General features: G+C 39.2%; 1 protein-coding gene across 2 annotated transcripts in view; it reads right to left on the bottom strand.

Moving 5' to 3' along the window:
- MED27 (mediator complex subunit 27) overlaps window positions 1-26,810 on the bottom strand; it is a 95,347-nt gene that overhangs the window by 11,644 nt on the left and 56,893 nt on the right. The window contains exons 4-6 of one of the 2 annotated variants that reach the window (XM_086625105.1): window positions 17,684-17,777; window positions 7,162-7,269; window positions 139-180 (exon numbers count right to left, since the gene is read on the bottom strand). In XM_086625105.1, coding sequence (XP_086481231.1) covers window positions 139-180; window positions 7,162-7,269; window positions 17,684-17,777 — 244 coding nt within the window. The remainder of the gene's footprint in view (window positions 1-138; window positions 181-7,161; window positions 7,270-17,683; window positions 17,778-26,810) is intronic. The other variant, XM_086625106.1, reaches the window with a different exon arrangement.

Raw genomic sequence — 26,810 nt, forward strand, 5'->3', positions numbered from 1 at the left:
GATTATTGTTTGTTAGTTGCAAGTTGTGATGACAAAGGAATAAATTCTGAGTTCTTTTACATAAGGGCCTAAATACTTAAAATAACGTCCATGTATCTCCTATATGCATTATGTAGAGAGAAACAATGTGGGACTTACCTTCTGAAAAACTTGGTAGTTGGATTTAGACCATATGTCAAGCTATATTGGGGGAGAAGAAAAAAAAAGCAAAATATTACTACATGTTGATTACTGAGAAAAACAAGTTAAGCAGCTGTTCCAATTAAAGAACAGGCAAACAGATCTATGGAGCTGCATTTCTCAGCTCACTACTTTGACCCATTGCCTTTACCTGTTGTGATCTGTCCTGGCTTTGGCTGGGATAGAGTTAATTTCTTCTTAGTCGCTAGAATAGCCTTGTGTTTTGGATTTAGTATGGGATTTGGCAAGAGGAGAATGTTGATGATATACTGATGCTTCCAGTTGTTGCTAAGAAATCAAGGCCCTTTCAACCTCCCGTGCTTTGCCAGCGTGCAGGTGCACAACAAGCCGGGAGGGAGCACGGCCGCAGCAAAGGACCCACAACTCCTATCTCAGGATTCCAGTTCAGGTTTAGGATTGAGGCCCAAACTGGCCAACGGAATATTCCATACCATGCAATGTCATGCTCAATAGAGATGAGGGTTGGGCAGGAAGCTTGCTCTCTTTTCCAGGATTGCGGTTTTGGGATTTCTCTCCTCTAGGATCACTAGCCAGGGCCGGGCCGGGCGCTGGTCAGTGGGTGGTGAGCAATTGTCATCACTCGTTTGTATATTCTATTATTATTTTTATTACTTTTATTGCAGTTATTAAATTGTTCTTATCTCAACCTACCACACTCCTCCCCTTTACCCCTTCGATTCTCTCCCTATCCCTGGAGGCAGAGGAGGGTGAGCGAGCAGCTGCGTGGTGTTTGGTTGCTGGCTGGGTTAAAACCACTGCACAATTCAAGAAAGGGAATTAATAACATGCAATTTCCTTTGCATTGCAATGAAGCATGAACATAGTTCATGACAGTTTCAGTAAAAAAAAAAAATTAGATATACACAAAGCCTGTTGAATTAACACATTCTCTTTAAAAAAGCAAAATCTTCATTTGTTTGAGGTTGTGGCTGATCTATGCAAATATTCATCAGCTTCAGTCTGTTTCTAAAATGAGGGCATTTTTACTAAGTTTATGCTTGTCTTGTGTCTGAATAAGTGATTCAGTTACAAATGACACAAAGAACGTTTAGCTGAATTAAGCCAAAGCAGTGGTCTACTGTGGCTAAACAAAACATCCCTTAGGAAACTGCATTTACATTTGCAGATGAAAATCACACTAAAAGAGATTTAAGGTTGCAGATAAATGCACACATCCACGACTTAAATGTGTGCTCAACTATAGACAAACTAAAAGAACAAAATTGAAGTAAGTTTTACTAACCCCAGAAACCACAAGGTAAGGCCGTCGTTGTTAAACAGCCAAATGGCTCACATGTTAAACAATTTCAGCTGACATGCTAATGCTCTTTTAGCCCAGATCATGGAATATCTTGTACTCTCTCAAGGAAAAGCAGCAGGAAAAAACAAGAGGAATTTTCATCAGTCCCAGACTTGCAAATCCCTTTTTTTCCTCTACAGATACCCCTGTATTCAATAATTCCATATGCACAAAACTTGCCACAGGAAATGTGTCTGCTACAACATTAACCTCGGGAATCTTAATCTAGGCAAAAGAAAAAAAAATTGTGTGTTTTTGAAGCAGGTGTAGCTCCTCTAGTGCTTGATAATATGGTCAGACACTCACTTTACCACAATAGGGGTTTATCTCCTTTACTATATAGTACAATTGATTATTTTAATTCTGTCTTATGGTCCATAAGCTCTAGCTGAATTTGCAAGTCTTCCAAAAGGCACAAAAATTAGAGCCTGAAATGAAGGAAGTCATATGAAGCGAGTAAAACACACTAGAGAGGGGGGAAGGAGAAGGGGAAGGATGCTGAAGCCAAGTAATTAATTCACATTGCTAAAAAGGTTCAGAACGCTAAAAGTTCCCATTCTCTTCAGAGTGACACTTAAGTGTGACCCACTTCTAAATAATGGTACAGAAGTGACTCTGTACAGAGTCCCCAAACCTGAGTCTGGACAGGACGTGATGTTAAAGACTTTAAAAACCACTTCAAGATAGATGTTTCGTGGCTTAGCACTGCTGACCTTGCCATGAGACAAAAGGCAGCTTGTGTCTCGATGCCTTTTCCAGGTTAGATGAAGACAGAAGTACCCTGAGGCATGTACCTACAAATCTTTTCCATTTACTGGGTCTTAGGGTGGGATCAAGAACCTGTATGAACACCAAACCCACTCGTACTCTACAGTCCACAAGCAGCAGTTCAGCCGGGACTTGGACCCAGTCTTGATTTAACAACAGACCTGTGCCTGCTGGGAAGGAAGCATCACATTTCCATATTAGAAAAATCTACATTTGAAAATAAAAAATTAATGCGTATTTAAAAAAAAAACTGTTTTCATGTAATTTGAGGCTTTCTTTGGCTGCAGCAGAGTTGCTATAATTGGAATGTATATATGGTTTTGCTAATTTCTAGTGATCAAACCAAGTATGTCATCCTCTCTAGTTAGACTCGAGATCTAAAAAAACATAAGTCCATTTCAGATGATGCACTAAGATGAGTCTAACAGGTTCTGTATGTTCATTAGCTGGCATGAAGATTGAAAAGCTGAAAGTAATGAATGTCTGTGACAGACATGATGTTATCCAAGTTAAAAAAAAAAAAAAGGAAAGAAAAAGAAAAAGGAAAAAAGAAAAAGCTACCAAACCCCCCAAACCACATGCATACATCCTAAATGACTGCCCACCTTTCCCCCCGAAACAGAGGATTAAGGCAGAGGCGGATTAAAGAATGTATCGTTATAGGTCTATTATTCTTCAACTTTTCACTTTCAATCAAGACACACATTTGTAACTAAAAAACTGCTGAAAGCACAATTTCAGGGCATCCTCTGCATGTGAATTAAACCGGGGCTTTTTTTCCCAGTGCCCCACTCTCCCCACCCACCCCCAGCATAAGTAACAAGAGGCCACTTTCTGAAGGTCGTCTGAACGATTTCAAAGGCGATAACAAATCAGAATGTTCCCTGCATCTAATATCAAACAGGTTCGGTGCCAACACTTATTAGAGAAATCGGATTCAACCCCCCCTTCACCCAAACACACACACGTCCAGCTTTGAAGTGGAAAGAATGCAGGGATCAGAAATTACCCGAGAGACAGCTCTGCCTGTCTTTGAAGCTTTCCTTTGATACTACTATTTCTTTTCCTCTTTTACGCTAGGAGGCTAAAAGCTGCCTTTTCTTATTGATATGGAGTAATTAATGAAGCCATAGCATTAACATAACCCAAGTTCCTTAACATGATAATTCAACAGAGACACTTACGTTTCTTTAGTTAAGTCTAACGGATGCAAAAATAGGAATTTGGCGAGGCAGCAACGTTAAGTACCCACTCTAAATACGCCCTGTCAAGGTGGTTCTTGGCCTCTGCATCCAAAGCAAAGCACCGCATTGTTATGCCAAAAAATCCCAATATGTTTTTATTTTTATTGGCAGACTAGGGCTACTAATGGCTCAGCTGACAATACGCCTGCCCTGCAAGGGTGAGCTGCATAGCTTCATTTATTCAGGAATCAGGACAACACTAGTAATTAATTACTATCCATGGTTAAATTCCAGTGCACAATGAGTATGTCGAAGTTTGAAATTAAGGGTGGCATGGTGCCATCGCTAAAACCATGGGGCTAATTAAAATGCATCAGTATGAGGTGGATGCAACGGGCTGGTACGGTAAGCAAGAGAGACTGCAGAGTGATCAGCATCCAGAATCCACAACACGGCAGAGGCTGCCAGATCTCACCTATTGTTTTTGCACAGTGTCACCAAAAACGTCTAAGTTATGCAGCTGGCAACGTGGCAAAGACATATTCTGCAGGGTTTGTGAATAATTCACGAGCGAAGTACATGAAGCACTTAGGAAATGCAATGATTCTTCGTCTGTATAAGCAAAGCTTGAAAATAAAACCCCAGAATGTAGTGTCTTATTTTACTCACTGCATGCTTAGACTGCTATTTTTCCACCTTAATTTTGAAAGTATTTAAGAGGGAGTACCCAATTTAACTAGACTTCAGTACAGCAGAAACCACGTGAAGCTTTCACCCAAGTACCTGTCAACCTACCCAGTAGAACATACAAGCACACGGCAAGCTAAGGCAACCTGGATAATGCAATGTCAGCTTCCCCATGTAACTGCTAGTATGCCACCATGCACAATCCCACAACCACGAGAAACACCCATATTTGTTTTACTTCTAGACTTGCCTGACTAATGGGCCAGAAGACTGGCTGTTTGCATTCATCTCTTCCCTTTTTCTTCCCAGTAACGTGAAATTTGCTAAAACAGTTGTACTTTCAGAGATAAATGATGACTCCCCTGACCTGCAAGCACATCACTGGCCTCTTCTGTGCACAGTCCATTTTTCACTTACTGTGTGCTCATTCAGTCTCTTGATGACAGCAGTTTCTTCTTGTGTTGAATATAGCTGAATAAATTTTGTTGCCCCAAACCCCACCCTACTTGGAGAAAGCCCCCCACTGAATGTCACTTTTGTTACTTAGAGGACCTTCTGACTTGTGCAGTTAGGAGAGTCACTCAATAGACCCTCATTCAGCTATTTAAGTGTAAAGAAGCACAAAGATTTATCCAGTGTCACTTCTTCAACATGGCTTATAGAAAAGACAGGAGCTTCAAAATCACCATATTGGATGATACCACCTAGTTAATCTCATTGCTGCTGTTTACAAATATTAAATGCTTCCTAAGAACCCTAAGAACACACAAGCAAACCGCCAAATCAGCAATTACTGTGTAAACTGCTCACTGGAAAAAGATCACCTCCTACTATGATCCAGAGGGTTCTCCAAAGAAGATAATCGCTGATCTTCTCCTTTTTCATACTCTTCTGTGTCTCTTCTGAATGCTAGTGCATTTTTCCCCCTATCAGGCCAGAAAATAAGAAGCCAGAATAGTATGGCGAAACCTCACTGGAGTACTTTCCCAACAGCATCTGTTGTGACAGGGAAGGAATTGGAATGGACTGTGTTTGCAATTGACTGTAATCGCTCATTCCCAGCAGGCACAATAAGTAAAGCGAATCATTGCAAGAGCACAATCTTGTTCTTATTCTCCAATTACCAGTGTAGTTAATTAGTGAAAAAGAGGGAGCACACTGTTTGTCAATATGTGCTCCAGTTGGCACAACTAGCAAGCTACGCATTTATTCAGTCTTCCAAGCCAAATTTACTCGTGATTTAAGTGGCTACAACTCCAATCCTACTTAAGTCAAATGAAACGTTCCTATTTATACCTAAAACGCAGACCTTCAGGTTTGTGAAAGCCCTGGGATGGGCCAATGGAATAGCAACTGCCACGTAAAGGTCACAGGTTCACGCAGCCCCATGGGAGCAGTCACATAGCCTAGCTTTGGACACAGAAAGCTGAATCGGCAGAAAAGAGACTCCCCTGCAGATTGGCTTAAAGCAAGAAAACAAGCCAGGTGTTAGCACCGATGCTCTGGAGAAGCTGAACTGCTCCCCACTGACAGCAGACAAAGGTTAGTGCCCTGTGCCCAAAGCTGGCCTTGGCGAGTCCCGCTCTCCCCCCTGCAGAAACGATGACAGAAATGGTATACGTCCCTCAAGAGAGTTAACCTTGAGCTAAACAGAAGCCCAATGCCAGATGCTGAGTTTCAGAAAGGAACTCCTTTACCTAGCTTTTCAGCACATATGGCATTATTGTATTTCAAGAGAGCTTCAAAGGAAACTGGATTCATCATAGAAAATGAGCACACCCAAATGGAGTGTGACACAGGAATCCATCACGCACTGTCAGTGCTCTTTAGGCAGACTATCATCTCACCTCCCAGCAGAACTTGGGGTGAAGAAGGGCTGGTGCTCTCAGTCTGTATTTATATGCTAACACACAGGGAGTGTGGTGCAGCTGCTTCTGCAGCAAAGTGGTATTTAAACCTGCATATTTGAATAATGCAAATCAAAATCAGGCAATTTTTATTTTACTACTTCTTAGGCGAATCCCCCACCCTGCCAGTGAGAATCTCTCACCTGGGAAATAAAGCTGTGCTATTTCCTTCAGCAGATCGGCTCCTGGCCTTTTCTAGGGAACAGAGGATCAGACTCGGAGCCGCTGAACCCTGGGTCAGTACACAACGTGCTTCTGTGTGCTACAACACAGTTATCACTTTTGAAGGGAAAAAGAGTCTCACCTCATTATAACATGGCCTATGGGTGCCAAGTACTCATCTTGATATAATGAACTTTTTATTTTAATAGGCTTCATAATCAGAAGAGAAAGCTCCAGAGAGAAAACGTGAAACATGGAGGTATTTAGTACTGTTACTGGCAAAGGAGAGTCCTGGCGGATGTCTCGGTAAGAGAGACCATTCCACCCCGAAAAGAGAAACAAGCCGAGCTGAAGGCCGTCATGTCCCATTAACATCTTCTGATGCGCTAAAGAGAGCCATATGGAGTGTCTGCAGTCGGAAGAAATCTGAGGTTCAAGCAGGGTGAATTGCTCATAAAACAAATCACTTGTGGAAACAGGTAACACTTACTTTAATAGCTGCTGTTCAAGATGTGCTATTACTGACAAGCAAATTATTGAGGACTACCTACCAATGGTTCGCACAGTTGCATTTATCAAGCTGAGCACAAAACCAGCCCAAGATTTCCCAATGGCTCTCAGAAAAGAGAAATCTGAACCTTCGGCTATTGATGCGCTGGTACACTGAAAAAAATGTTTTCTCAGTAGACACCATTAACGAGGCAACTGGGGTCTAAGGTGATAAATTAGAAATTCAAGCAAGGGCTTCAGAGCTTAGAAAGAAGTCAGATATTTGGGTATGAAAAATCCAGGCAAACCATGATAAATTTATACCTGAGCATTCTGCAAAACATCTACAGAGTCTTTTGACAGTTTTATGTTTCTAGTATACTTGTGATGGGAATCCTGTTCTCTGTTATTTAAACATCAGGTAAAAATAAAATTTAATCTGGCTGGATGTACAATAACCTACCTTGCCATCTTCAGTATAGACATTTTCATTGTACCCTTTTACTATGGTTCGGTCAATGAAGAGGCTCCGCATCACCACTATCACTTTTAACACTTTTCCTAAGGTAACCTGTGAAGAACAAGAGAAGGACAAAAACACCTGTGAAGAACAAGAGAAGGACAAAAACAAGCTGAAGGAAAGCTGATGGTGTATGAATCCACAAGACCATCAAGTTAATAGCTTAAGTTGATGCAATTTCAGCTTTCAATATTTTATAGACAGACCAAAATAAAATGTCTAAAAACACTCTGCGTGTTATGAGGAAGAGATAAACTATAAAGTACAGAACAAACAAACATTCATTTGCAACTGAAAATGTACGAATTCACAGAATTCCCTTGTGTAGACATGACACTGCCAAGCAACTCTCAATTTTATTAACACCACAACTCAATAACTTGTCAAAAACAATAAGCGAATGTGATTATTTTTGATGTATTTGATATTCTCCAATGTAAGTCCACTTCGAGAAAAATAATTTGAAAGAAGAATTGGATTCTTCTAATGCTAGCTCTTAAAAGCATGTCATGAGTTTAATGGAAAACATTTTAGATCCCATAAAAACGTAAAATTATTTAAAAGGAAACTACAGCTAAAAAGTAAAAATGTTACATTTTCAAAGGTTAAATTTTCTTCTGTGAAAGTGGTAAAGTGTAAAGAATAAAACTAGTATCATGGAAAATATAAAGGGTCAGTCAGAATATAACAACACAAACAAGCCTAAATTGTATTATTGACAAAAACGCAATAGTGAAGATATTTTAATCTAAAAATCAATTTACATTTCAAAGATGAACTTGCATTTCAATATTGTTAAGATGTGTGTCTAACAGTAATTCTGTGTTTTGTCATAGAGATTATTAGTTTTTCCTCACCCACAAAAGCATAAAAAAGAGAGATAAAAAAGAAACAATTAGTTCACTTTAATATTTCCCAACCAGCAGCAGCTCATCTTCCATTGTCTGCGTTCCAACATTTTCTCCAGTACAGATTAACACACACTAGAATAATTGTGTTGTTACTGCTAACCTCAGCAGACAAATCCACACCCAAAGAAATCAGTCAATATGCATTTTCTTGATTTGTTACTTGTTTTTCCTTTTTAAGTCCTGCTAATGACTCCAACCTACCACCTTATTTCAACGTGAGTAACCTCAACCTGATGTTGACTACCTTAGAGACTAAAGGGCAAATTAACTATGAAGTGCCAAGTGATGCTCTTCCCCCCCAAGGAGGAAGACACGAAATCTGGCACAGACTCCATCTCAAAGCTCATGCAGGGACCATGCTGGAGGAGGGTTAGGAGTGGGAATGGTGGTAGGCACGGGGTGACAATACAGGACTTTTCAGAATGGATACCCACACTACTGTAAATGCTGCTTATTACAGCACTAGATAACAGGGCAGAGTTGCAAACCCTCAGAAGAGCTAATGACAATTCTTTGGCATGGGACATGAGGAAAGCAACTCCAGGACAGAAGAGTCTAAACAACAGGGAAGAACAAGTTGACAGTGAGAGAGGAGACAGGGAAACGAGAAGGGAAAAAAAGAGTCAATGATGGACTTCACGAAGACAGGCTGCTAAGTATAATTTTGCAAGAACACAAACACAAAAAGCAGGTCAGAAGAATGGGCAAAATTTTGAAGAAAAATGTTACAGGCTGAAATAGGGTAACTTGTACCAAGGCCTAAGCCATGTGCATACCATGAATGGCTTTTTCTGGTTCCTACCTTCTTACAAGGGATTGGGATTTTCTGAACATGTATGGAACTGCCTGGTGTTCTCAGGCAACCATATCATGGTATCAGGTACTGTGAATTTGGGTCCACATGTAGTATCTTGCTGGGATACTCTGTAGTAAGACCTAGTTGGTCTACAAATAAAGGAAATTGGCAGAGTTATTTCAGCACCTACCACTGCCTCAATTAACTTAAAAATTATGCCATGACCTAGAGGTGTCCGATCTATGATGCTGATCATCCACTAGAATCAGAAAGACAGTCAGAAAGACAGTTTTGTCAGAACTGCTAACATGAGGAAATGGAGTCACTTTGAAAAAAGTTGTCAGCATACAGAGTTATGAGGTTTTTAAATTTATTCTTCTACCTTAGTAAGACTGGCACTTCACTAGGATATAGGTCTACTGAGAGAATTGACTCTTGATAACTTCACACTAGGCATCAACAACATACAGTAAAATTAAAAGGAGGAAAAGAGTAAATTTTAAATAAAACCAAAAGCAATCTTCTTCATTGAAGGGCACAAAGGCTGCCCCACAAACACCCAGGCCCAGCTTCATGTATAATATTTTCTGTCTCTGTTGCCTTCACACACCTTAGCGGACGCTCACTTCTTTCCTCTTCCCTTACGTTCTGTGTTCATGATATCTCACATTGCTGCCAGGTGGAAAAAAAATTGGATTAAGTTGATCTGAAGCCTGCGTGGGATGTTCCTGAAAATCCTCAGTGAACAGTGGAATGTAACAAGCTGAAAAAAATACCATGTTTGGCACTCCAGCTTGCTTGAATACACTTATTGCGGGCCTGAAACCTCCCCACAAGATCTACCTGCACAAATGCTTTCAAAATGCTTCTGCATTAGCTCGTGGCCTTTTCCCAGGTCATCTATTTTCATACCCTTCCAATGATTCACTCCACACTTTCAGAATCTGTCACAGCTACCCAGACCCCAGCTATCATCCGTCATGCAATACTAAAAGGTCAAATTCTGCAGGCTGGTCTGGGACAGTAAGCCTCAATCACCCACTTCCTTGAATGTCGAACAAAGCCCAGTTACACTGTCTTCCACATGTGTAAGGAGCTGTGTAAAACCATCCTTAGATGGATACCTAACACTACGAGCTCCCTAAGGAATACACTACTGTTGCAATCTCAACTTAGACAATGGTGTGTACAAAGGGGTCCTCTCCAGGAGTAGGGGCACCCAGGCATCATGGAAATACAAACGACTGATGGAATACATGGCAACTTTGGCCAGGTTGGTGCTAGGTTGTTTGCATTAGGTCTTACAGTGCTCTGGCACTGAAATAGAAAACTTTCCTATTTTGCACTGCTGTTGTTTTGATGTGAGATTCCTGTAGATCTCACGCTGGTTGGAAAAGAGATTGGGACTTTCAGATGATTTTTGCAGGACTGTACCATTAATGTCTGACAGAAGCAGAAATTTTGTAAAACTAAGCGTAGCTCAGAAATTATAGTTCATCATTTGAACAGCATTGAAAGAATGAGGCTAGTAGTACAAAGAATGAACAACTGCCTGTCACTAGACTGAAGGATGCTGTTAGATTGGGAAGCCAAAAGCATGCTCCACAGCTATTTTCAGGGTGAAGCACATTCTGTATTGTGCACGATAAATAGAATACAAGTCTTGATTATTAGAGGCAAAAATAAAAGGTAACTGTTTTCAGAAGTTAATGTTTTTGTCCACCTCAACCATATTTTACAAATCATGTTTTCCAGCAAACCATTTTCTTTCAATGGCTTCTCAACTTAGCTAACTGGAGTCCACGTTCAGAAAAGGTCTATGTATGGAATATAATTTACCCCTATAGTCATACAACTGTGTCCCTATAGCATCTGAAAGAAGGTAATAAAAAACTAATGGCTTTGGTAAAGAAGTAATTTGACAGTTCTACTCTAAGATCCAGTAGTGCAGGTCTTTCCTTTCTGGAAGTCAGGACTCACCCAGATGGTCCCTATTTAACGGGCACTAAAAACATCCCCTCACTTCCACAGATACCAACTGAAAGAAACTTCTTTCATTATACAGAAAAGATACCTTTCAATTGTGACAAAAAGGCAAAAATTTCCTTTCTAAGCCAACTTTTCCTATTAAATTTCAACATCTTCTGTCGATATCCTGTTAAGACAGCACTTGGCTTTTTAATATTTTGCCTGAAGGATATATGCCAACTTGTCCTTGATGTAGAAAATTTTAATTCAAATCAATACATGTACAAGGTCACTTTAAAATTCAATTAATATGAATGAAAAAATATGCCCCACAGTTCTGTGAGCTGAAAATGGAACAGTTGCAAGTTAAATACTTCTGTAGCTTCTGTTTTGGTCTATGTAATAACAACACACTTCTAACTTCCCTTTAGTTAAAGATACTAAATTCAGACGGTTAATTCATAAATCCCCTGCTTCCTAAAATGGCAAGCTGCAGAAGAAGGTAGGACAGGCAGCTGATTGAAATCTGCAATATTATGCAGCTTTTCTGACAAAGATACATCTATAAAAATAAAAATCTTGAAATATCCCACTTTTAAAAATATTTTGTCTATCACCAAGATAATTCTCAAAGAGCATATGACAGACACTGCATGCCAAGAAAGGGGGAGGGGGAAACGGAATAATCAGTGAGAATGGCTTAGATAATTTCTTGTACGACTGCTAAAAAAGTTCTTGTTTAACATCACTTACAATTGGAAAAGAAATAAGTACCTCTTCAAGTAAGTTAGGATGGGGGTCAAAATTAGTTTATGAAATGAAAAGGATCCAAATTAATTTATCATGCCAGAATTCTGCCAGGAGGAAATAGCTTGAAATCCCTCCCTTTAATTTTGCCTCCTCACTGAAAAGGATACTGAACGAAAAGCCCTTTTATGAACAATTTTAAAGAACGCATTAACAAACATTCTTTCTTCAAATTTATTTAAAAGTTTGATATCAGGAAAACATATGCTGACAACACCAACTCCAACACTTTGCAAAAAATTCCCAAAGCTCCAGATTTCCTCTCCGTATCCCAGGGAATTTGCTGCTGCTTTGAGCTGCAGATGCTCTGCAATGCAGAGCTAAAAGAAAGAAAACATTCTTTTCCGTTAACATGGTTAACACGGGTACTTCCCTGCTCGTCTAAAAAGGAGCACAGGTTTGCAGGGGTTTTTTATTCACCTCAGAAAACAGCACGGCAAGACCAAACCAGAGATGTAACCAAGCTGTGCAGGCTTCCAGCAAAAGGCCAGGCACCAGCTCCTTGCCACACAGCCAGCCACAAGCTGTCCTCCCACCTGGGTAACTATCTGACTATTCAGTACAATGCCTGGAAATCATATATCTACCTATCTATCAAGTTAAAAGTAAGGGTTTATATTAAAAATAAAGTAAAAAAACCCATCCAGACTTTAAACTAGTTATTTTTTTCCCTATGTCTCATGTGCTGCTGGTATGAATGCTGCGCCTTCCCTCGCATGCTCATTATTCTTTAATGATGCCTATTTGTAAATAGCAAGATAAGATGCAATTAAGCCATTAGAGTCTAAATAAACAAACATACTAATTAGGTTCTTTACAAGGATTTCTTTTTTTATGTAAGGGCTGGAATTTACCTTTCATTAATTTAACCTAATTGCAATAGTGCATGATAAAAAGTCAACATAAATGAAGGACTTTAAATGATTTTGCTGTATTAGGGATGAGCTGGTGATCTTCTCCCTCGGTAACACAGCATATTCTCCTAATAAAATGACCACACTGGCACAGCAGAATATTGTTCAAAGGTTAAAAGACAGATTTTGCCAGTGGCCAGTCACACTTAGGGAAGGGTCACCCTAGTCCAGCATTGTTACGGATGATGAAATGGCTTCTGTCTCTTTTTCCCTTCTACATTATAGCACACCAGGAATTTTACAGGGACGAGAAAAGATGTCTGATCTTGCAGAATATATATTTATGGGAGTATCAACACAGATCAGTGAGCCTTTGGCACTGGACAGCAACCCTGGGACACAGTAACCCTGTGGATAGAGCAAAGCTGAGGAAATGTCTTGCTGGTCTTCCTCTACTTTTTCTACTCTTGCTCACTTTCCCATCAAAAGACCCTTCCTCATGTCCCTCATTCTTATATTAGACAAACAGAGAATAATTTATAATTTACTTGCCACCCCCTGCTCACATACTTTGCTGATTCAAGACATTCTCCTTCCACATGTGACCTCAAATGCTGACTTAATGCTTTTAAAATGCTGGTTCTCAATCTTAAGAGACAAACTGTGAAGCCACCGCAGTCCCAACAGTCCCACTATGAGCTCAGAAGTGACTCCTCAAGATCCAGCTCACACCAGAGATCCTTAAACATCCCAGTACCTCAATCAAACACTGAAACCTACCAAGAGAGTAAAGCCCTAAACTAACGTTCATCATCTGTGCCTAAAATTAGGTGCCTAAGCCACCAAAGGTGACAATCAAATCTATATCTCTATCACAAACCTGCCTACCTCTATCCAGTCCTTACTTTGCACCAGTTTCCTAATGAACCACCAGACTGGTAAGGAGGAACATTTACACTGCTGAGGATCTTGGAGGAAAGAGATAGTTTCGAAAATAACAGCATTAAATTGTTTCTGATCAAATGTGACATCAATACTAACTTCACATTACTTAGAAGATTTCCCTCCCCTCCTCCCAGTTCTTCAACATGATCTCTTCAAGAAAAATCAGCTTGGTGGCCTTTTGTAATGGGCAAATAATACACTTCGGAATCTGTGTTTCCAACAGAAAATAATAACGATTTTATGTAAAACACTGATAAACAAAAATGAGACATAAGAAATTATTCAGTTTGAGTGAACAGATGTCTAGCCTATTTGCAATTAATACAGCCCACTTCCATAGAATCTGACTGTTTAAAATGCCTGGAACAGGACTTGAAAGTTGGAATGCAAATGTGTCTGATTTTATGGAGAATAAAGAAAATTGTATAAAAACATGTTTCATATTTTTATACGAAAGATCTAGTAAAAATGTAGGCATCAGTAGAAATCTAGAAAATTATCAAAATTTTGTAAGATAACATGAAAAGAAAATCATGATTTCTGCCATGAGCTTTAGTTTGAAGGAAAATTTGTCAAATCAGAAGTTAGTTATACATATCATTATCCTTTAGAAAGAGCTCAAATTACAGAAAACTATTCAGTTATCTGTGAAAATATCTGCCCAGTGTTTGTAACTCCTATATATAGCTTTTATATAGCTTTACAAACCTGGGGAGACAAACAATTTTAAAGACAAAGCAGTTCCCAGATGAAGACAAGAAAATAAGTTTCTACACCAGACTAGGGCTGGCTGCGTACATGACCCTAAGGAAGTTATATATGTCAGCTGGAAAAGTGGGGCTAACATTTACTGTTTTCTAAAATATTTGTGATACTAATGAATGAATGAACTGTACACAAGCAGTGAAGTGTTTCACACTGAAAAAAAAAAGTCTGAATTTTGATAACGGAAACAAGGTGTTTGAAACAATCATATAATAATCACACCATCAAGTTATTTTATTAGAAAAAATAATGTATATCTAGGAATACAACTAATAATTCAAAGCAGCAAATATCTAGGTATTTTTCATTAGTTAAAAATCAAATCATGTTTTCTTAACACACAAGATGAGGTTTATCTATTTATGATTCCTGGCATTTGACCAACAAAATCTCACAAAAACCTAAAGGAGTCCACAGTTCCCTCTGCTGCTGCTGGAAATTAATTTTGCATAACACTGTTATTAAAGCTGATATAATTCTATGTTTAGTCTTTTTTATGCATAGTGCGATTAAAAGATTAATTGAAAAATCACTAGTGAAGATTGGGATTAAACAGCACCTTGAAATGCCATGATAAACTGCTTTTAAAATCAGTTGAGGATTTCACACAGCTCTGAAAGGTTTCAATTATTTATGTGTTTGGTCTGTGTAGCATAAATCCAGACTAATGAGGTACAATTGCTGTGTATAAATCTAAAGTACAAAAAAACTTCCTCATTGTCTGGAGGAAACAGTAACCTCGGAGGACTGGGAGGCAGCAACCTTTCAAGACACAGCATTTATGCTCTCAGGAGTAGTTTATTTTTCTCTTTGCTTAAAGTTCTCAGCTTATGGGAAAGCTGTACCCCAGTTAGGGAGAACCCCGCTTAACACAAAGGTTACTTGCCGGAAGAGTTACTTGCCAGACTGTCAGGCTCATGCAGCTGGTAATTATTCCTCTTGAAACACCAGATGACCCTTAGACCATGGAAGTCCCATCTCTACAGCTAAGGACATAAATTGATTTCCATATGCGCACGAAGCTGTACAGTCTGGGGCTGAAACTTTCTGTATTAGGTCTTTTTTCATGAAGATGATTTATTTGGCAAAGTCTCCAGCTATTCCAAAGTTTCAAAGAATCTCTCAGGCACTCCCTTTCCCTTCTCCTTCCGATCATTTGCACACTCTTAAAAACGTATACTGCTTACCAGTGCCTTTGAAGACGAATACGTGGTTTTTCTGGTAAATGGAATGACTGTGTTTACAGATGTTTTAATGCAACAACCACATCTTTGCGTCAAAGTCTTTCAAAAGCAACGGCAGGTACGATATGAACAGTCCAAGGATGAGAATGGTTGATATTTTACAGTTAGTTACTCAACTCTGGGAAAACAGTATGGTTGTGAAATATTTTTAAATAAAATAAGCACTATCTGAATCCGTTGGTGTTGTGGTAAACCACGCTGCTGCAAGGGAGCAACTCCAACTCTAACTCGGGGTAAGTTCAGAGTGAGAAATCACAAGTACTGAAGAACTCTCCCTTCTTCTGGGGGAGGTGCTCTTCACACTGCCCATCCTGCAGCACCTTTCACTGAATGATTTGTGGCTGAAAACAGCAAAAGCTTTTGTAGCAGTCAGGGCCAGATGGAAAGTGCCATATTGGCAACATCAACTGAGACAGATGGGAAAGAGGGAAAACCTGCCTAAGAGAAGAAGAAATGATAAACCCATCACACAATCACATACAAAAATACTTTAAAAACAATTTTTTGATCTCTGATCCAAGGAAAAGATGCATACTGCTGGTTCAACACAAGGCTGCTGCCTTGTACCAACAATAATGTCCTTGATTTTGAGAGGAACTGCAACATGAAATTCACCAAGTTACTACTGCTTGTAAAAGGGGCTTCTTTTAGAGTTAACACTCTTCTAACCTACCTTACTCCTAATCAGTCACTTCCAAGATAATTTACCTAATTTTCTAACTGTGCCTGAACCTTGAAACACGTTATCTGTTTTCTGACCTCAAAAAGCTATTAGAAGTGGAAAGCACTTACTGTATGCAAAGAGGGGCTCTAAGAGAATGGAAAGCGTTTCAAAGCAAGGAATCAAACCCTGACATTTTTATAGTTAACAAATAGTTAAATATAAAGTTAGCTTAAGAGGAAATGCGAAAGCATCCAAGACTTATAGCTTCTTAAGACTGCATTGATTAATTCAATTCTTTTCTGGAATATATTGTTCCACTTGGTGAATCTAACAATTGCAGATTAAATGTTTTAAGGCCAGCTGTTTATTTTAACCTCTGACTCAGTTAATCTCTTGCAAATTTGAGGCTGTTCAAAGAAAGTTAATAATGGGATGTTAGCTGATTAATTAAAACTAAACATAATCACAGCTATACTTACTACAAAGCAATTAACAGAATCTGAAAAATAGAGGCAAAAATCTAACCATAATCATGTCTTAAAGTCAAACTCTAAAACCAATATAAAAATCTAAGGAGCGATCCTAATGTTGACTTATATTGACTGAAGAATTTTGTTTTGACAAAATATCTGATTCAGATTCATTTTACTGTTCGCTTGGAAACAAGAAATATACTCACATGTACACTACACCCAAGTCTTTTGTTTTAGTCTATGTGAGAAAGGAAAAAATAAGAGCAAGTGCCATGAGAAATCTAAGAAGGAAAAGACTGATTTAGTCCCAGTTCTTCACCCGTGCATACGGCATACTTTCTAGTTTTATCTGAAATCTGGCACAAGATGTGACTTCTGCCTTTCACCCTACCAGAAGAAAATCAGCATCCAACTGCCATGCTACTGACTCCACTTCCTCATTGCTGTCTTAAGAGTAAAAGCTTTAAAGACTTCTCTTGCTACAAGCACAACAGCTGCCTGTGAAAATTGATGTGAACAATAGGCTCTTCTGGAATGAAATCTTGCTTGGCCAGGCAGAAATAAGTCGAATGTATGGGACTTGTTTATCTCTAATCCAGCCTTTACTCCTCATTTACTTCAAAGGCAAATCCTTGACTTCATCATACAACAGAAATTCACTGACCCAAGAACAATTTGAACAAATTTAAATCATATTGGTTTCCTCCTCCTTTACTTCCTCCAAAAACTCTTTTCCTTCTTAATTATCATGACTAAGACTCAGTCATTGCCAAGACTGCTGAAAAAGGCAGCGAATATTTAAGTTTGCGCTCATATTTCTACAACCACATTTAACAATAAGAAGTAATACATCTTTTGTTTAAAGGTGAAATTCTTTTTATTACTCATTTGCCTAAGAGCAAGAAAGATCCTACATTGCTGTGATCACTGAAGAACAGTATGTTTCTGAAAAAAATCATCTTTAATAACCCACCGTTTAGGAACAGTAATTCAGTCCCTTAATAAATCCATCTTAAGGAATTAAATGATCCAACTTACCAGAAGCATTGCAGAGGTTCCATTTGGCCGGGATAGCTGGATAGACATTTCAGGGAACATCCTATCGATTCGATTGATCACATCATCAACATATCTACCAAACAAACCAAAACAACGGAATTAACACACATGCTCTTTGCCACAGGCTCAGGTTGTTACTCCTTTTTAACAACGTCCACAGAACTTTTCTGAACTAATTTCTCTTTGACATCTGTATATTCTTCAGAAACTCAAGCAAGCATAATTCAAAAAGTTATCAATAAGAGGAAACATATCAAGGCACTATGTAAGTTGTTTTGAAAATTAATTAGTCTGCCCTTAAAAACATGCTCTCACTTGATTTTTAGAGCAAATCTGTCAGGCTCAAACTCGTGCCATCATATTTCTGTACTTTTGCCTCTGGAAGTCAAAGGATACATTATGAAAATTACTCTGCCAGGATAGGAATTCATAGGTTGTCACCTCCTTACTTTTTCTTTGATAAACAAAACAGAGATTGTCTCAAAGTCATCAAACTACTCATAGGTTTGTGGGGTTTTTTTTCCCCCTCTGAATCTTTCTAATTTGTTTCATGCACTGGTGACTCTCAAATTGGCTAGCACGTTCCAGGAGTTTCTCTGGGGTGATCAAGCACAGAGGTAAAATAACATCCTTTCTGCTGAGTATAATCCCTCTGCTTATGCAGGCCGAAGTGAGCCAACACACATTTGTCTTGGTTCCCTGGTATTGTATTAAGAGCTGGCATCCACTAACAGCGAAAACTTCCTTTGAGACACCTTGTTTCCCAGGGCACATCACCCTGTTGCATGGCCACGTCTCACATCCTTCACCCATTCCTCTGGACACATTAAAATGCACAGTATTTGCTTTGGCCGAGTTTACAAAAGAGTCTACATCATCTGTGCACTAATCTGTCCTCTGGTGCTCCTTTCAGTTCTCCTGAAGTATGCAGAAGGCGGCAGGGGCACTACTGCCTTGTTATCATATGCATCTACAAACTCTACAATTGGATCAGATCCATGAATGAATTTATTGATAAAAGTGTTTTCATGCTAGCCTACGTATCTGCTCTGAAAAAAAGATTCTGGAGAAATGGGTTGCCTCGGTTAGATTAACAGTAAAACTGAAAAATCTAATTATTTCTCTTTAACCTGCTTAAATGAAGGCAAAAAATGTTGAATTCTTGCTCTTCAAAGAAGTTACTCAATTCTAGTGTTAGTTGCTAAAAAAACCCCTGAAAACAATGAGTTGCTATGCTCCAGTTGCTATTTTGCAAGGGATTAAAAATCATCAGAAAAAAATAAAATCAAGAAAGCTCCACTTACACAGCTGGCAAAGTCAGCCCACTTTTAAAACTAACAAAACAATGGAATTAGTTATGACAATTTTGCATAAAGACCTTAATCCGCACTTCTCATGCAGAGCAAAGTTTCCCCATTCATCTAAATGACTCATTAACAGCTTGCTTGCTGATTAGCAAAGTCAAAACATCGGTAAGCCAAGAACTTCCTTAGCACAGTGAAAGAGGAGGTACGTAAGACGATGCTTCGGGATGAGTAAACTACACATCGACAGCACACACCTGACTAATTTTTAAATATTACTGAATCGCATCCTTTTTTATACAGCATGAGAGTCTGTACCGGTTTGTAAACGCAGTTACTCCAGGCTCCACAAATAAATTCAGCTATCGCTTGTGCGTGAACAGGCAAGGAGAGATTCTGTGTTCCTCGACTAGTATGTGGTTAGGAACTTGTCTGGTAGCCTTGCACACTACGATGCAGATTATTGCATAACTCAAGTTTTCTAATTTTCCAAGCTTTGGGCAACAATAATTTAAACCCAAACAAAATAAGAAGTTGCATAAAACAAGACACTGACAGTCTATATGCATTAAAGAAGGAAAATTCAAGTCATTTTAATTCATATAAACAACAGTTGGACTTAGGCATTTAATCTGCTTAGGTCCTTCTGAAAAATCCCAGCAGAGACGTACATTTATCCTTTGAAAATGAGATCCAGGCTGGCTGGAGGTAATCAATTCCTCAACTCTTTCTTAGATATTATTATTTTTTTAAATGTAAAACTTGTCTGGACCATGTGCCTTAAAACTTGACTTAAACCAAACTGTCTCCTGTATTACCTGAGCAGTATAGAACCATAGAATGGTTTGGGTTGGAAGGCATCTTAAAAATCGTCTAGTTCCAACCCCCTGCCACGGGCAGAGACACCTTCCACTAGGATCAGGTTGCTGAAAGCCTCATCCAGCCTGGCCTTGGTAAGTGTAAGGCAGAACAGGGAATCCACAAGGAGCTTGTGAAGAGTCTTCCCTTTAAGTGAAATCACACATCCAGCAAACCAGAAATCTTCTAATTTGTATTAACTGGCTTCTGAAAGGGCTTAAAGATGAATTACTAAGATTCTTGAGGCTTCAAAGCCTGTTAATTTTGTACCACTCTTCATAGGTCACTTGACACACACACACAAAAAAAAATCAAACCCCCACACTTAAGGAAATAGAACCTTGGCAAGGCTCAGCAACTCTATCAGGACCATTCACACAGGTAGCCTTCTCCATCTCTTCTCAGTCAAGAGGATGTCAGAGAAAATCCAAGACCGATATGATAAAAGCGCGTTGATGTACATATCATAGTTTTGCCCCTTGGCCGTTTTTCAAGTAGACATCGGGGTTTCTTGAGGACTCATCAGAACAGAAGGATTCTTCAAAGATGCATATATAATTACTAAATTAGCCTGACTACGTGGCGGCCTCAAATATAAAATGACAAACAACCTAATCTGAGGCAAAATTCTTCTATAGATATGCCCTTCAGAGAGGACATCTGGTAAAACATCTTGTGAAGGGATGGATATGATAAATCAGATGCAGCAAAGTAATGCAAAAGCGTAACTGGTGACGACTTCAGAGAAAACTGAAGAACATATGATAAAGAGAAGATGAAGTGCACTCCTGAGGCTGTCTGGAAAGAGGGTCAGAGAAAAAGATGCTGTCTGCAACTTATTTTGCAGAGCTGAAATGCATTAATTTGCTGCCAAAATGAGCAGAGTCACAATTTACGCATCTCTCCAATAAGTTTTAGCTTAAAAATATGATAGCTCCTATTTATGTTACAGAACCTCTTACACAGTCTCAGAGAAGTGTAGCACTTAAGGATGGAGAAAAGTCTAATTTTACTTTGTCAATAAGCACTTCTAACTTTTAACGTACTTACCACATCTCAGTTTTCTCCTACTTGTAAAAAGATGCTGGCTGGAATGAGCATTTACAAACCCAGAAGAAATAATGCAAAGCAGGGAAAAGCAAATGGAAATAGATTTGCTCAAGCAGTTGGCATATCTTCATCTTAAGAAAAACTCATGGAATTTTCAGAACTAAATACAAGCTGAAATAATATGGTAGTAGCTTCTCCTCTTGTCCTAGAACAGGCTTTGTTCCACCCACAAAGGACTGAAGAGAGTGTCTAGACAAACTCCCTCCCCATAGCTTCTTCTCCATCATGCAAAGGATGCTCAAAAAAGGTCTGAAAACAGACCACAAATGTCTGCAAAAGATCACACCCAGTAATCCCCACATTCCGTTATGGCACAGTATTTAAACTCTCTATAGACAGAATTTCATCTTATTCTTCTAAGCCTCAAATCTTAAAACTGCAACATCTTAAGTTAGTCCCATTCTACTCAAAAAAGCTTCAAGTAACTTCATCAATACCTATGTCCTAATCCAGATCCGTATGCATCCTAGTCAGAAAGAACAACGGATTCAACTGACAGGGCTTCCGATCATTAAATCATATCAAATACTAAACCAATTTTGTTAATGTAATTTTACTAGTCAGAGGGAGGATTTTAAAAGAAGCTTTAATGGCAGGTTTGTACCAACTTCCCTCTCCCATTTTTTCTCTTCTTTCTCTCCTTCATGACACTGATTAATGATTTTTAAGGAGGTTTCAAAATTATATTTTTGGCAGAAAATCTTTATTTTAAAAAATGATAACAGTATCGTTCAGGGGTATGCATCTGAATGTGCAACAGAACCAGTCAGTAAGATCAGACCTGACATCAGATGCTCTCCAAGGCTGTCAACATTATAAATCATTATTTTTATTTTAATGCGGCAGAATAATTTTTTCTACAAACGTGCTACATTAATACTGCAAGAGTTCAAACACAATCTACTTCATGAACAGTAGCAAAGACTAAAATTAATTCAAAATGTTACAATCCAAATGAAATCTTGTTATGAACATGCACAAAAATCGACAGAGATATTCTTTGCAAAAGCTCCACAATTTGCCAATAAGCGCATACATAAATCCTTTAGTCCATATTAGAGGAACAATGCCTGGAACAGACGTAAGACACTTTCGAAGTCAGTTAGAAAATACTGTTTATAAGAGACTAATTAGTTATGCAAAATGCTAATTGAGAAGTTTTACACTAAAACATCAGTTTGACAAGGTAGAAATATTCAGGAATCATCTTTCAGGTAAGTGGTCATGTAACAACCCTTTGATCCACACAAAGGCCCCCAAAAGAAAGTAACACAGAAAAGTAATTCATTATTAATGCCTTTCAATTCCACACTGGACAGATGGCTTAGTTCTCTAATGTGACCTCTCTCTCTCTCTCTTTTTTTTTTTTATTTTTACTGGATTAGATCCAGCAATCCAATGTTAGTGTGATGTTTAACAGCTTAGACAAGATTTAAATAGCATTTATCCCACACAGTGTTTAACTTGCATGCTGTTCATTTTTTCCACTCAATACAACAATTTAAAAGATTAGAAATACAGGTATCAATAATTTTCTGAGGATGACTTTCGGAAGAAAGAAAATTTTGCTAAATGAAAGCAAAAGAGAAAGAAAGGAAAAAAAATACACATTTGTAATATAAAAGAGCATAATCCTTCCTATGCACTCCGAGGAAAACAGCGCAGAGGAGACGAAGAGAAACCACGATTCTGTTGAATCTGGATTCGTGATATTCTGGGCAGCACTAGGGGAAACTCTCCACACATTCTCTCACTTACTAGAACAGTATTTACGTGCTCTCAGATAGTGGGGTTTTTTTTTTTGCTTTCAGTGACTATTTTCAACACAGCTAATAATTTCTTTTCACATGTCTGATATTTCAGAAGCATGGGCTGGCCCTGCAGACTCTCGGCAGCATATGTAGTGATCACTAATGAAGGCATCGGTGCAAAGAGCCTGCCTGCACTCTGAAGACCTATGGAACAGCTATTTTTTGCAGAACTAGATAAAATATATAACTTGAAGCTTTTAGGAGTGGCAGGATTTTAAATACTAAAGATTTTATAAAGAGATTAAATAGTTTTCAGGCAAACTGACTAGAGAAATATTGTATTTCAAAACATACAAGGTAGCCACAGTTCTAGAGTGATTTACTAATCAATGAATTAAAGTTTTAATTTGATTCTGCTACCTGCTGAGCAAGTCTCTGCAGGTAGTAAATTCAAGTTGATAGAAGGCTTTTCAGAAACATCAATTAACAACAGTTATTAAAACAGTGACCTCTGCCAGCTTTTGAGAGATGACACTTCTGCTCGGATAGGCAATGAAGAGTGTGAAAAGAAATGCAAGAACTCTCACACTAAGAAAACGACTTCAAGTCTCAAGACTAAATCAGACAGCTGGCACAATCTGTGACATCTGTACATCAATCCTGGAAGTCTCTGCCTCTTTCCCCAGATTCCACAGGCTTTACTGGGATTTTTTTTTTTTTTTATTGTTAATTCATGCTCTTGCTCTTTTCTTCTCTAGAACCTCTATAAAAATGCTCACGTTTCCTGGCTCCACTACTAAAATCACTTGCTTGTTTTGACCAACTACTCCAGCTATAAGCTTCCTTGCCAGGCTGCCTTCTCTTATAGTTGTTAACACTGTCCTCTTGCCCTTTCTGAACAAAATTCTTCAGTGGTTTCCTCTCTCTTCTCACTCAATTTCCAAGTTTCTGTTGGTGGAAGACTCCAGTCAGGCTGCTCCTGGCTCATCTTGTTTCCTTCTGTTCCCTTTTCATCTGCACACTAACTCAGTCTTCTGCTACTCCTTCAATGCCTCCGGTCTGCTGTGAAATCTTTATTCATGACATATTATATATATAAAGGAAAAATGTCACTTGTTCCAACTAAGTCACTTCTACCTACCATGAAGTAAGTTGAGGGGGGCAGAAGGGGCAAATCTGAGTCTCTCAAGTCATACACAGTTCTTCAGTCTTGGGGCTACAACATACCATCAGCATAAGGGAGTTTCGGCACTGGAGTGTCTCGGTGATATGAATCCACAGGTGTGGGAAGAAGCAAGCCAGAACATGCGGATTGTAAGGAACAAATTTGCTAAGAGACCTTGGACAAATGTCCTAAGGAACAAACTGGCTAAGTTTCATGCCCACCTCCTCCCCACCCTGCAGTGGATAAGCAAGACAACATGCATCTGAAAGCACTGAAAGATTCAACTCCAAACCTGAAAGAAAGCAGCTTTCCACTTATTCTTTCAAGCTCACTTGTTTTCAGCTTTGCACAGGATGTTATTTCGGTCACAGAGGAACTACATTTCATTATTGGGTGGATGCAAAAGATTAAGTTATGTGCTTAAATAGTCTAGAAGTGTTTACATATAAACACAGAGTGGTCTGCTTCAAAAGCATATGCACATATAGCTGTATCGAACACTTAACCATCTGCACTTCTCACTCACAAAAGGCCAAACCTGGTACAGCACTTAAGGATGCATGGGAAGTCATTTGGACAGTTCTCCAGAAGCCAAGACAGAGTGTTTAAGGGTTGGATTTACAAAGACATTTAGAAACCCGAGGCTGTGATTCAACAATTTTCAGTCTTCAGCACCAATAGTGACATACGGCACTGACATATCCCCTCCCGCACGCTGCAGCATGCAGCCCCCTCAACTGTGCTGTGCTGGGAGAGCTGGATCACACAACTGCTCTGGCTTTTAAAAATCTTAAAAAAAGAACAAAAATGTATTAGTTTAAATCTAAACTGGTTTCATGATTCAGCTCCCTGTTGGCTGCACAGACTGTGTGCCAGCACAATTCCTGCTGGGACCATGCATCATGGGCCAGGAATATCATACACTGGGGTCATTCTATCACAACAATAAAATATTGTTTTATGGTAAAATGTGTTACTTATGTGGCATTGTTTATATAACACACACAATTCTGAATTCTTCAGTGCTACTGTGAATCCATTGATATGCGACATGGTGCAAACCTGCAAGGAATGTCCTCAAAGTCATGAGCTGACAGTGGTGCTACAAACGCACCCAGGGTCTCACGCTGAATGCTCACGAAATGGAAACCTGCCCCCTGAATCAAACAGCCTCTGGACATCTGCACATTTAACTTAAATACAAACACCTCTTCAATGTATTCTGAAAACCCACATTTTGCCAATGCACAGTTTGTTTTTTAAGACAGAGCAAAAGAGATATCTGTTCACAATATCAAATTCCAGTGCACCACCTTAAAAAGTGTAACTTTAATAAGGAAAACTTTAAGATACAAATACAGACCTTGCAGTCAAACTCCCCTAGATATTTTTATTAAATTTGTTGAAACAGCTTTCTTTGTACTCTGTGGAACACTCTTCAAAATGCCTTTAATTCACAGCAGTAATCAAGAGAGGAATACGGATATTAGAGTGTGCGAAAGCTGGTTAACAAAATAAGCATGCATCTACTTTACAGTCATCACCAGGATCTTGTCTGAGCCTGTTACTAGTTTGTGCTTTATGGAAAACATCATTAACTCCTTTATACACACTTTGAGAGGAAAAACAGCCCTCCCTAACTATGCAGCATCAGTAGTAATAGAATTTCAGAAGCAATATTTCACAGTATATATGTATTGTTTACATTTCCACTTCTTCACGAAACTAGACGTTGCTCCACAGCCCAACAATAAGTGTTAACAACAGTAATTTTCAGGGGCCTGGATGAGAATCAGAATTATTACATCAGTGCTTATCTACCAAGATAGTTCTTGAATTACTCCTAACTTGTCAAGTAATTTGTGCCCACCTGTTAGCCCAAATTTGCACACGCACATACACGTTCCCATACAGTAAAGCTAGACCAAAAGTCCTCGGGAGAAACTCAACCTAAGAGATTCAGCCGGCCTTTACAGAAAATTGTTTGCACAAGCTACATACATTTCCCCACCACGGGGTTTCAGAGATGGATAACCCCCACCCTCTCCACCACCTGCAGTTGAGCAGAGTTCATCTGAGGTCGCTCGGGTCCGCACCGTAAGGCGAAATCCCCTCTCCTGCGCTCGCCAGTCAATCATGCGGCGATGGAGAGAGGATTAAGCTGTGACATGCTGATGTTCAGTGAACACCAGACGGTGCTTTGACAAAGGACTCAACGCATCCAGTTCAACCCTGCTTCTAGAAAAGGTCATGGGCTGAGCTGGGTTTCAGCCCACCCGCCCGGCCAGATTCCCAGACAAAGTAACTGGGGCTCCCTGCAGACGGGAAAGGTCCCATGGCGTGGACTGGCCGCCTGATGGGATTCTGCTGCTGCACATTACTCCACACTGCCATTCCTGAATTCACTCTTGTAAAGCTAGAATTCAGTATTTTATAACATGTTATTTTCAGCTCTGCTATTGAAGAATTACTTCAATAGCAAAGTCATCTCACTTTCATTGTGCTTTACTTCTCCCTCAACTGAGCAGAAATTACAGTACTTACCTCCTTTTGTGAAAAGCAACAGATGATGCATGATACCTGTCATGTATTCTATATCTATCAAAACCAGCGAGATTTTACCTTTGGGTGGAGAGATCGATGAATAGGAAACACAGTGTGTTTTGCACAGTTAGATCTTTTTATACACTATGTTTGACCACATGACAAGCACTGCTGGAAGGAAGAGATCTCAGTGATCATTTACGTTAGGCACATCAACTCCCAGAACTTAGTGAAGGCAACACAAATTTCAGAGGATGGGAGGAAAGGAGGACTAAGGATATAACCCTCTGGAGAACGGCTAATGTATCAGAACAGGAGAGCAGAGAGGGTCATTTCGTACGACAGGTTTTGTTCATACCAGTTAAGTTACCAAA

Source organism: Tauraco erythrolophus, chromosome 22 (assembly GCF_009769465.1).
Source record: "Tauraco erythrolophus isolate bTauEry1 chromosome 22, bTauEry1.pri, whole genome shotgun sequence".
NCBI lineage: Eukaryota > Metazoa > Chordata > Aves > Musophagiformes > Musophagidae > Tauraco > Tauraco erythrolophus.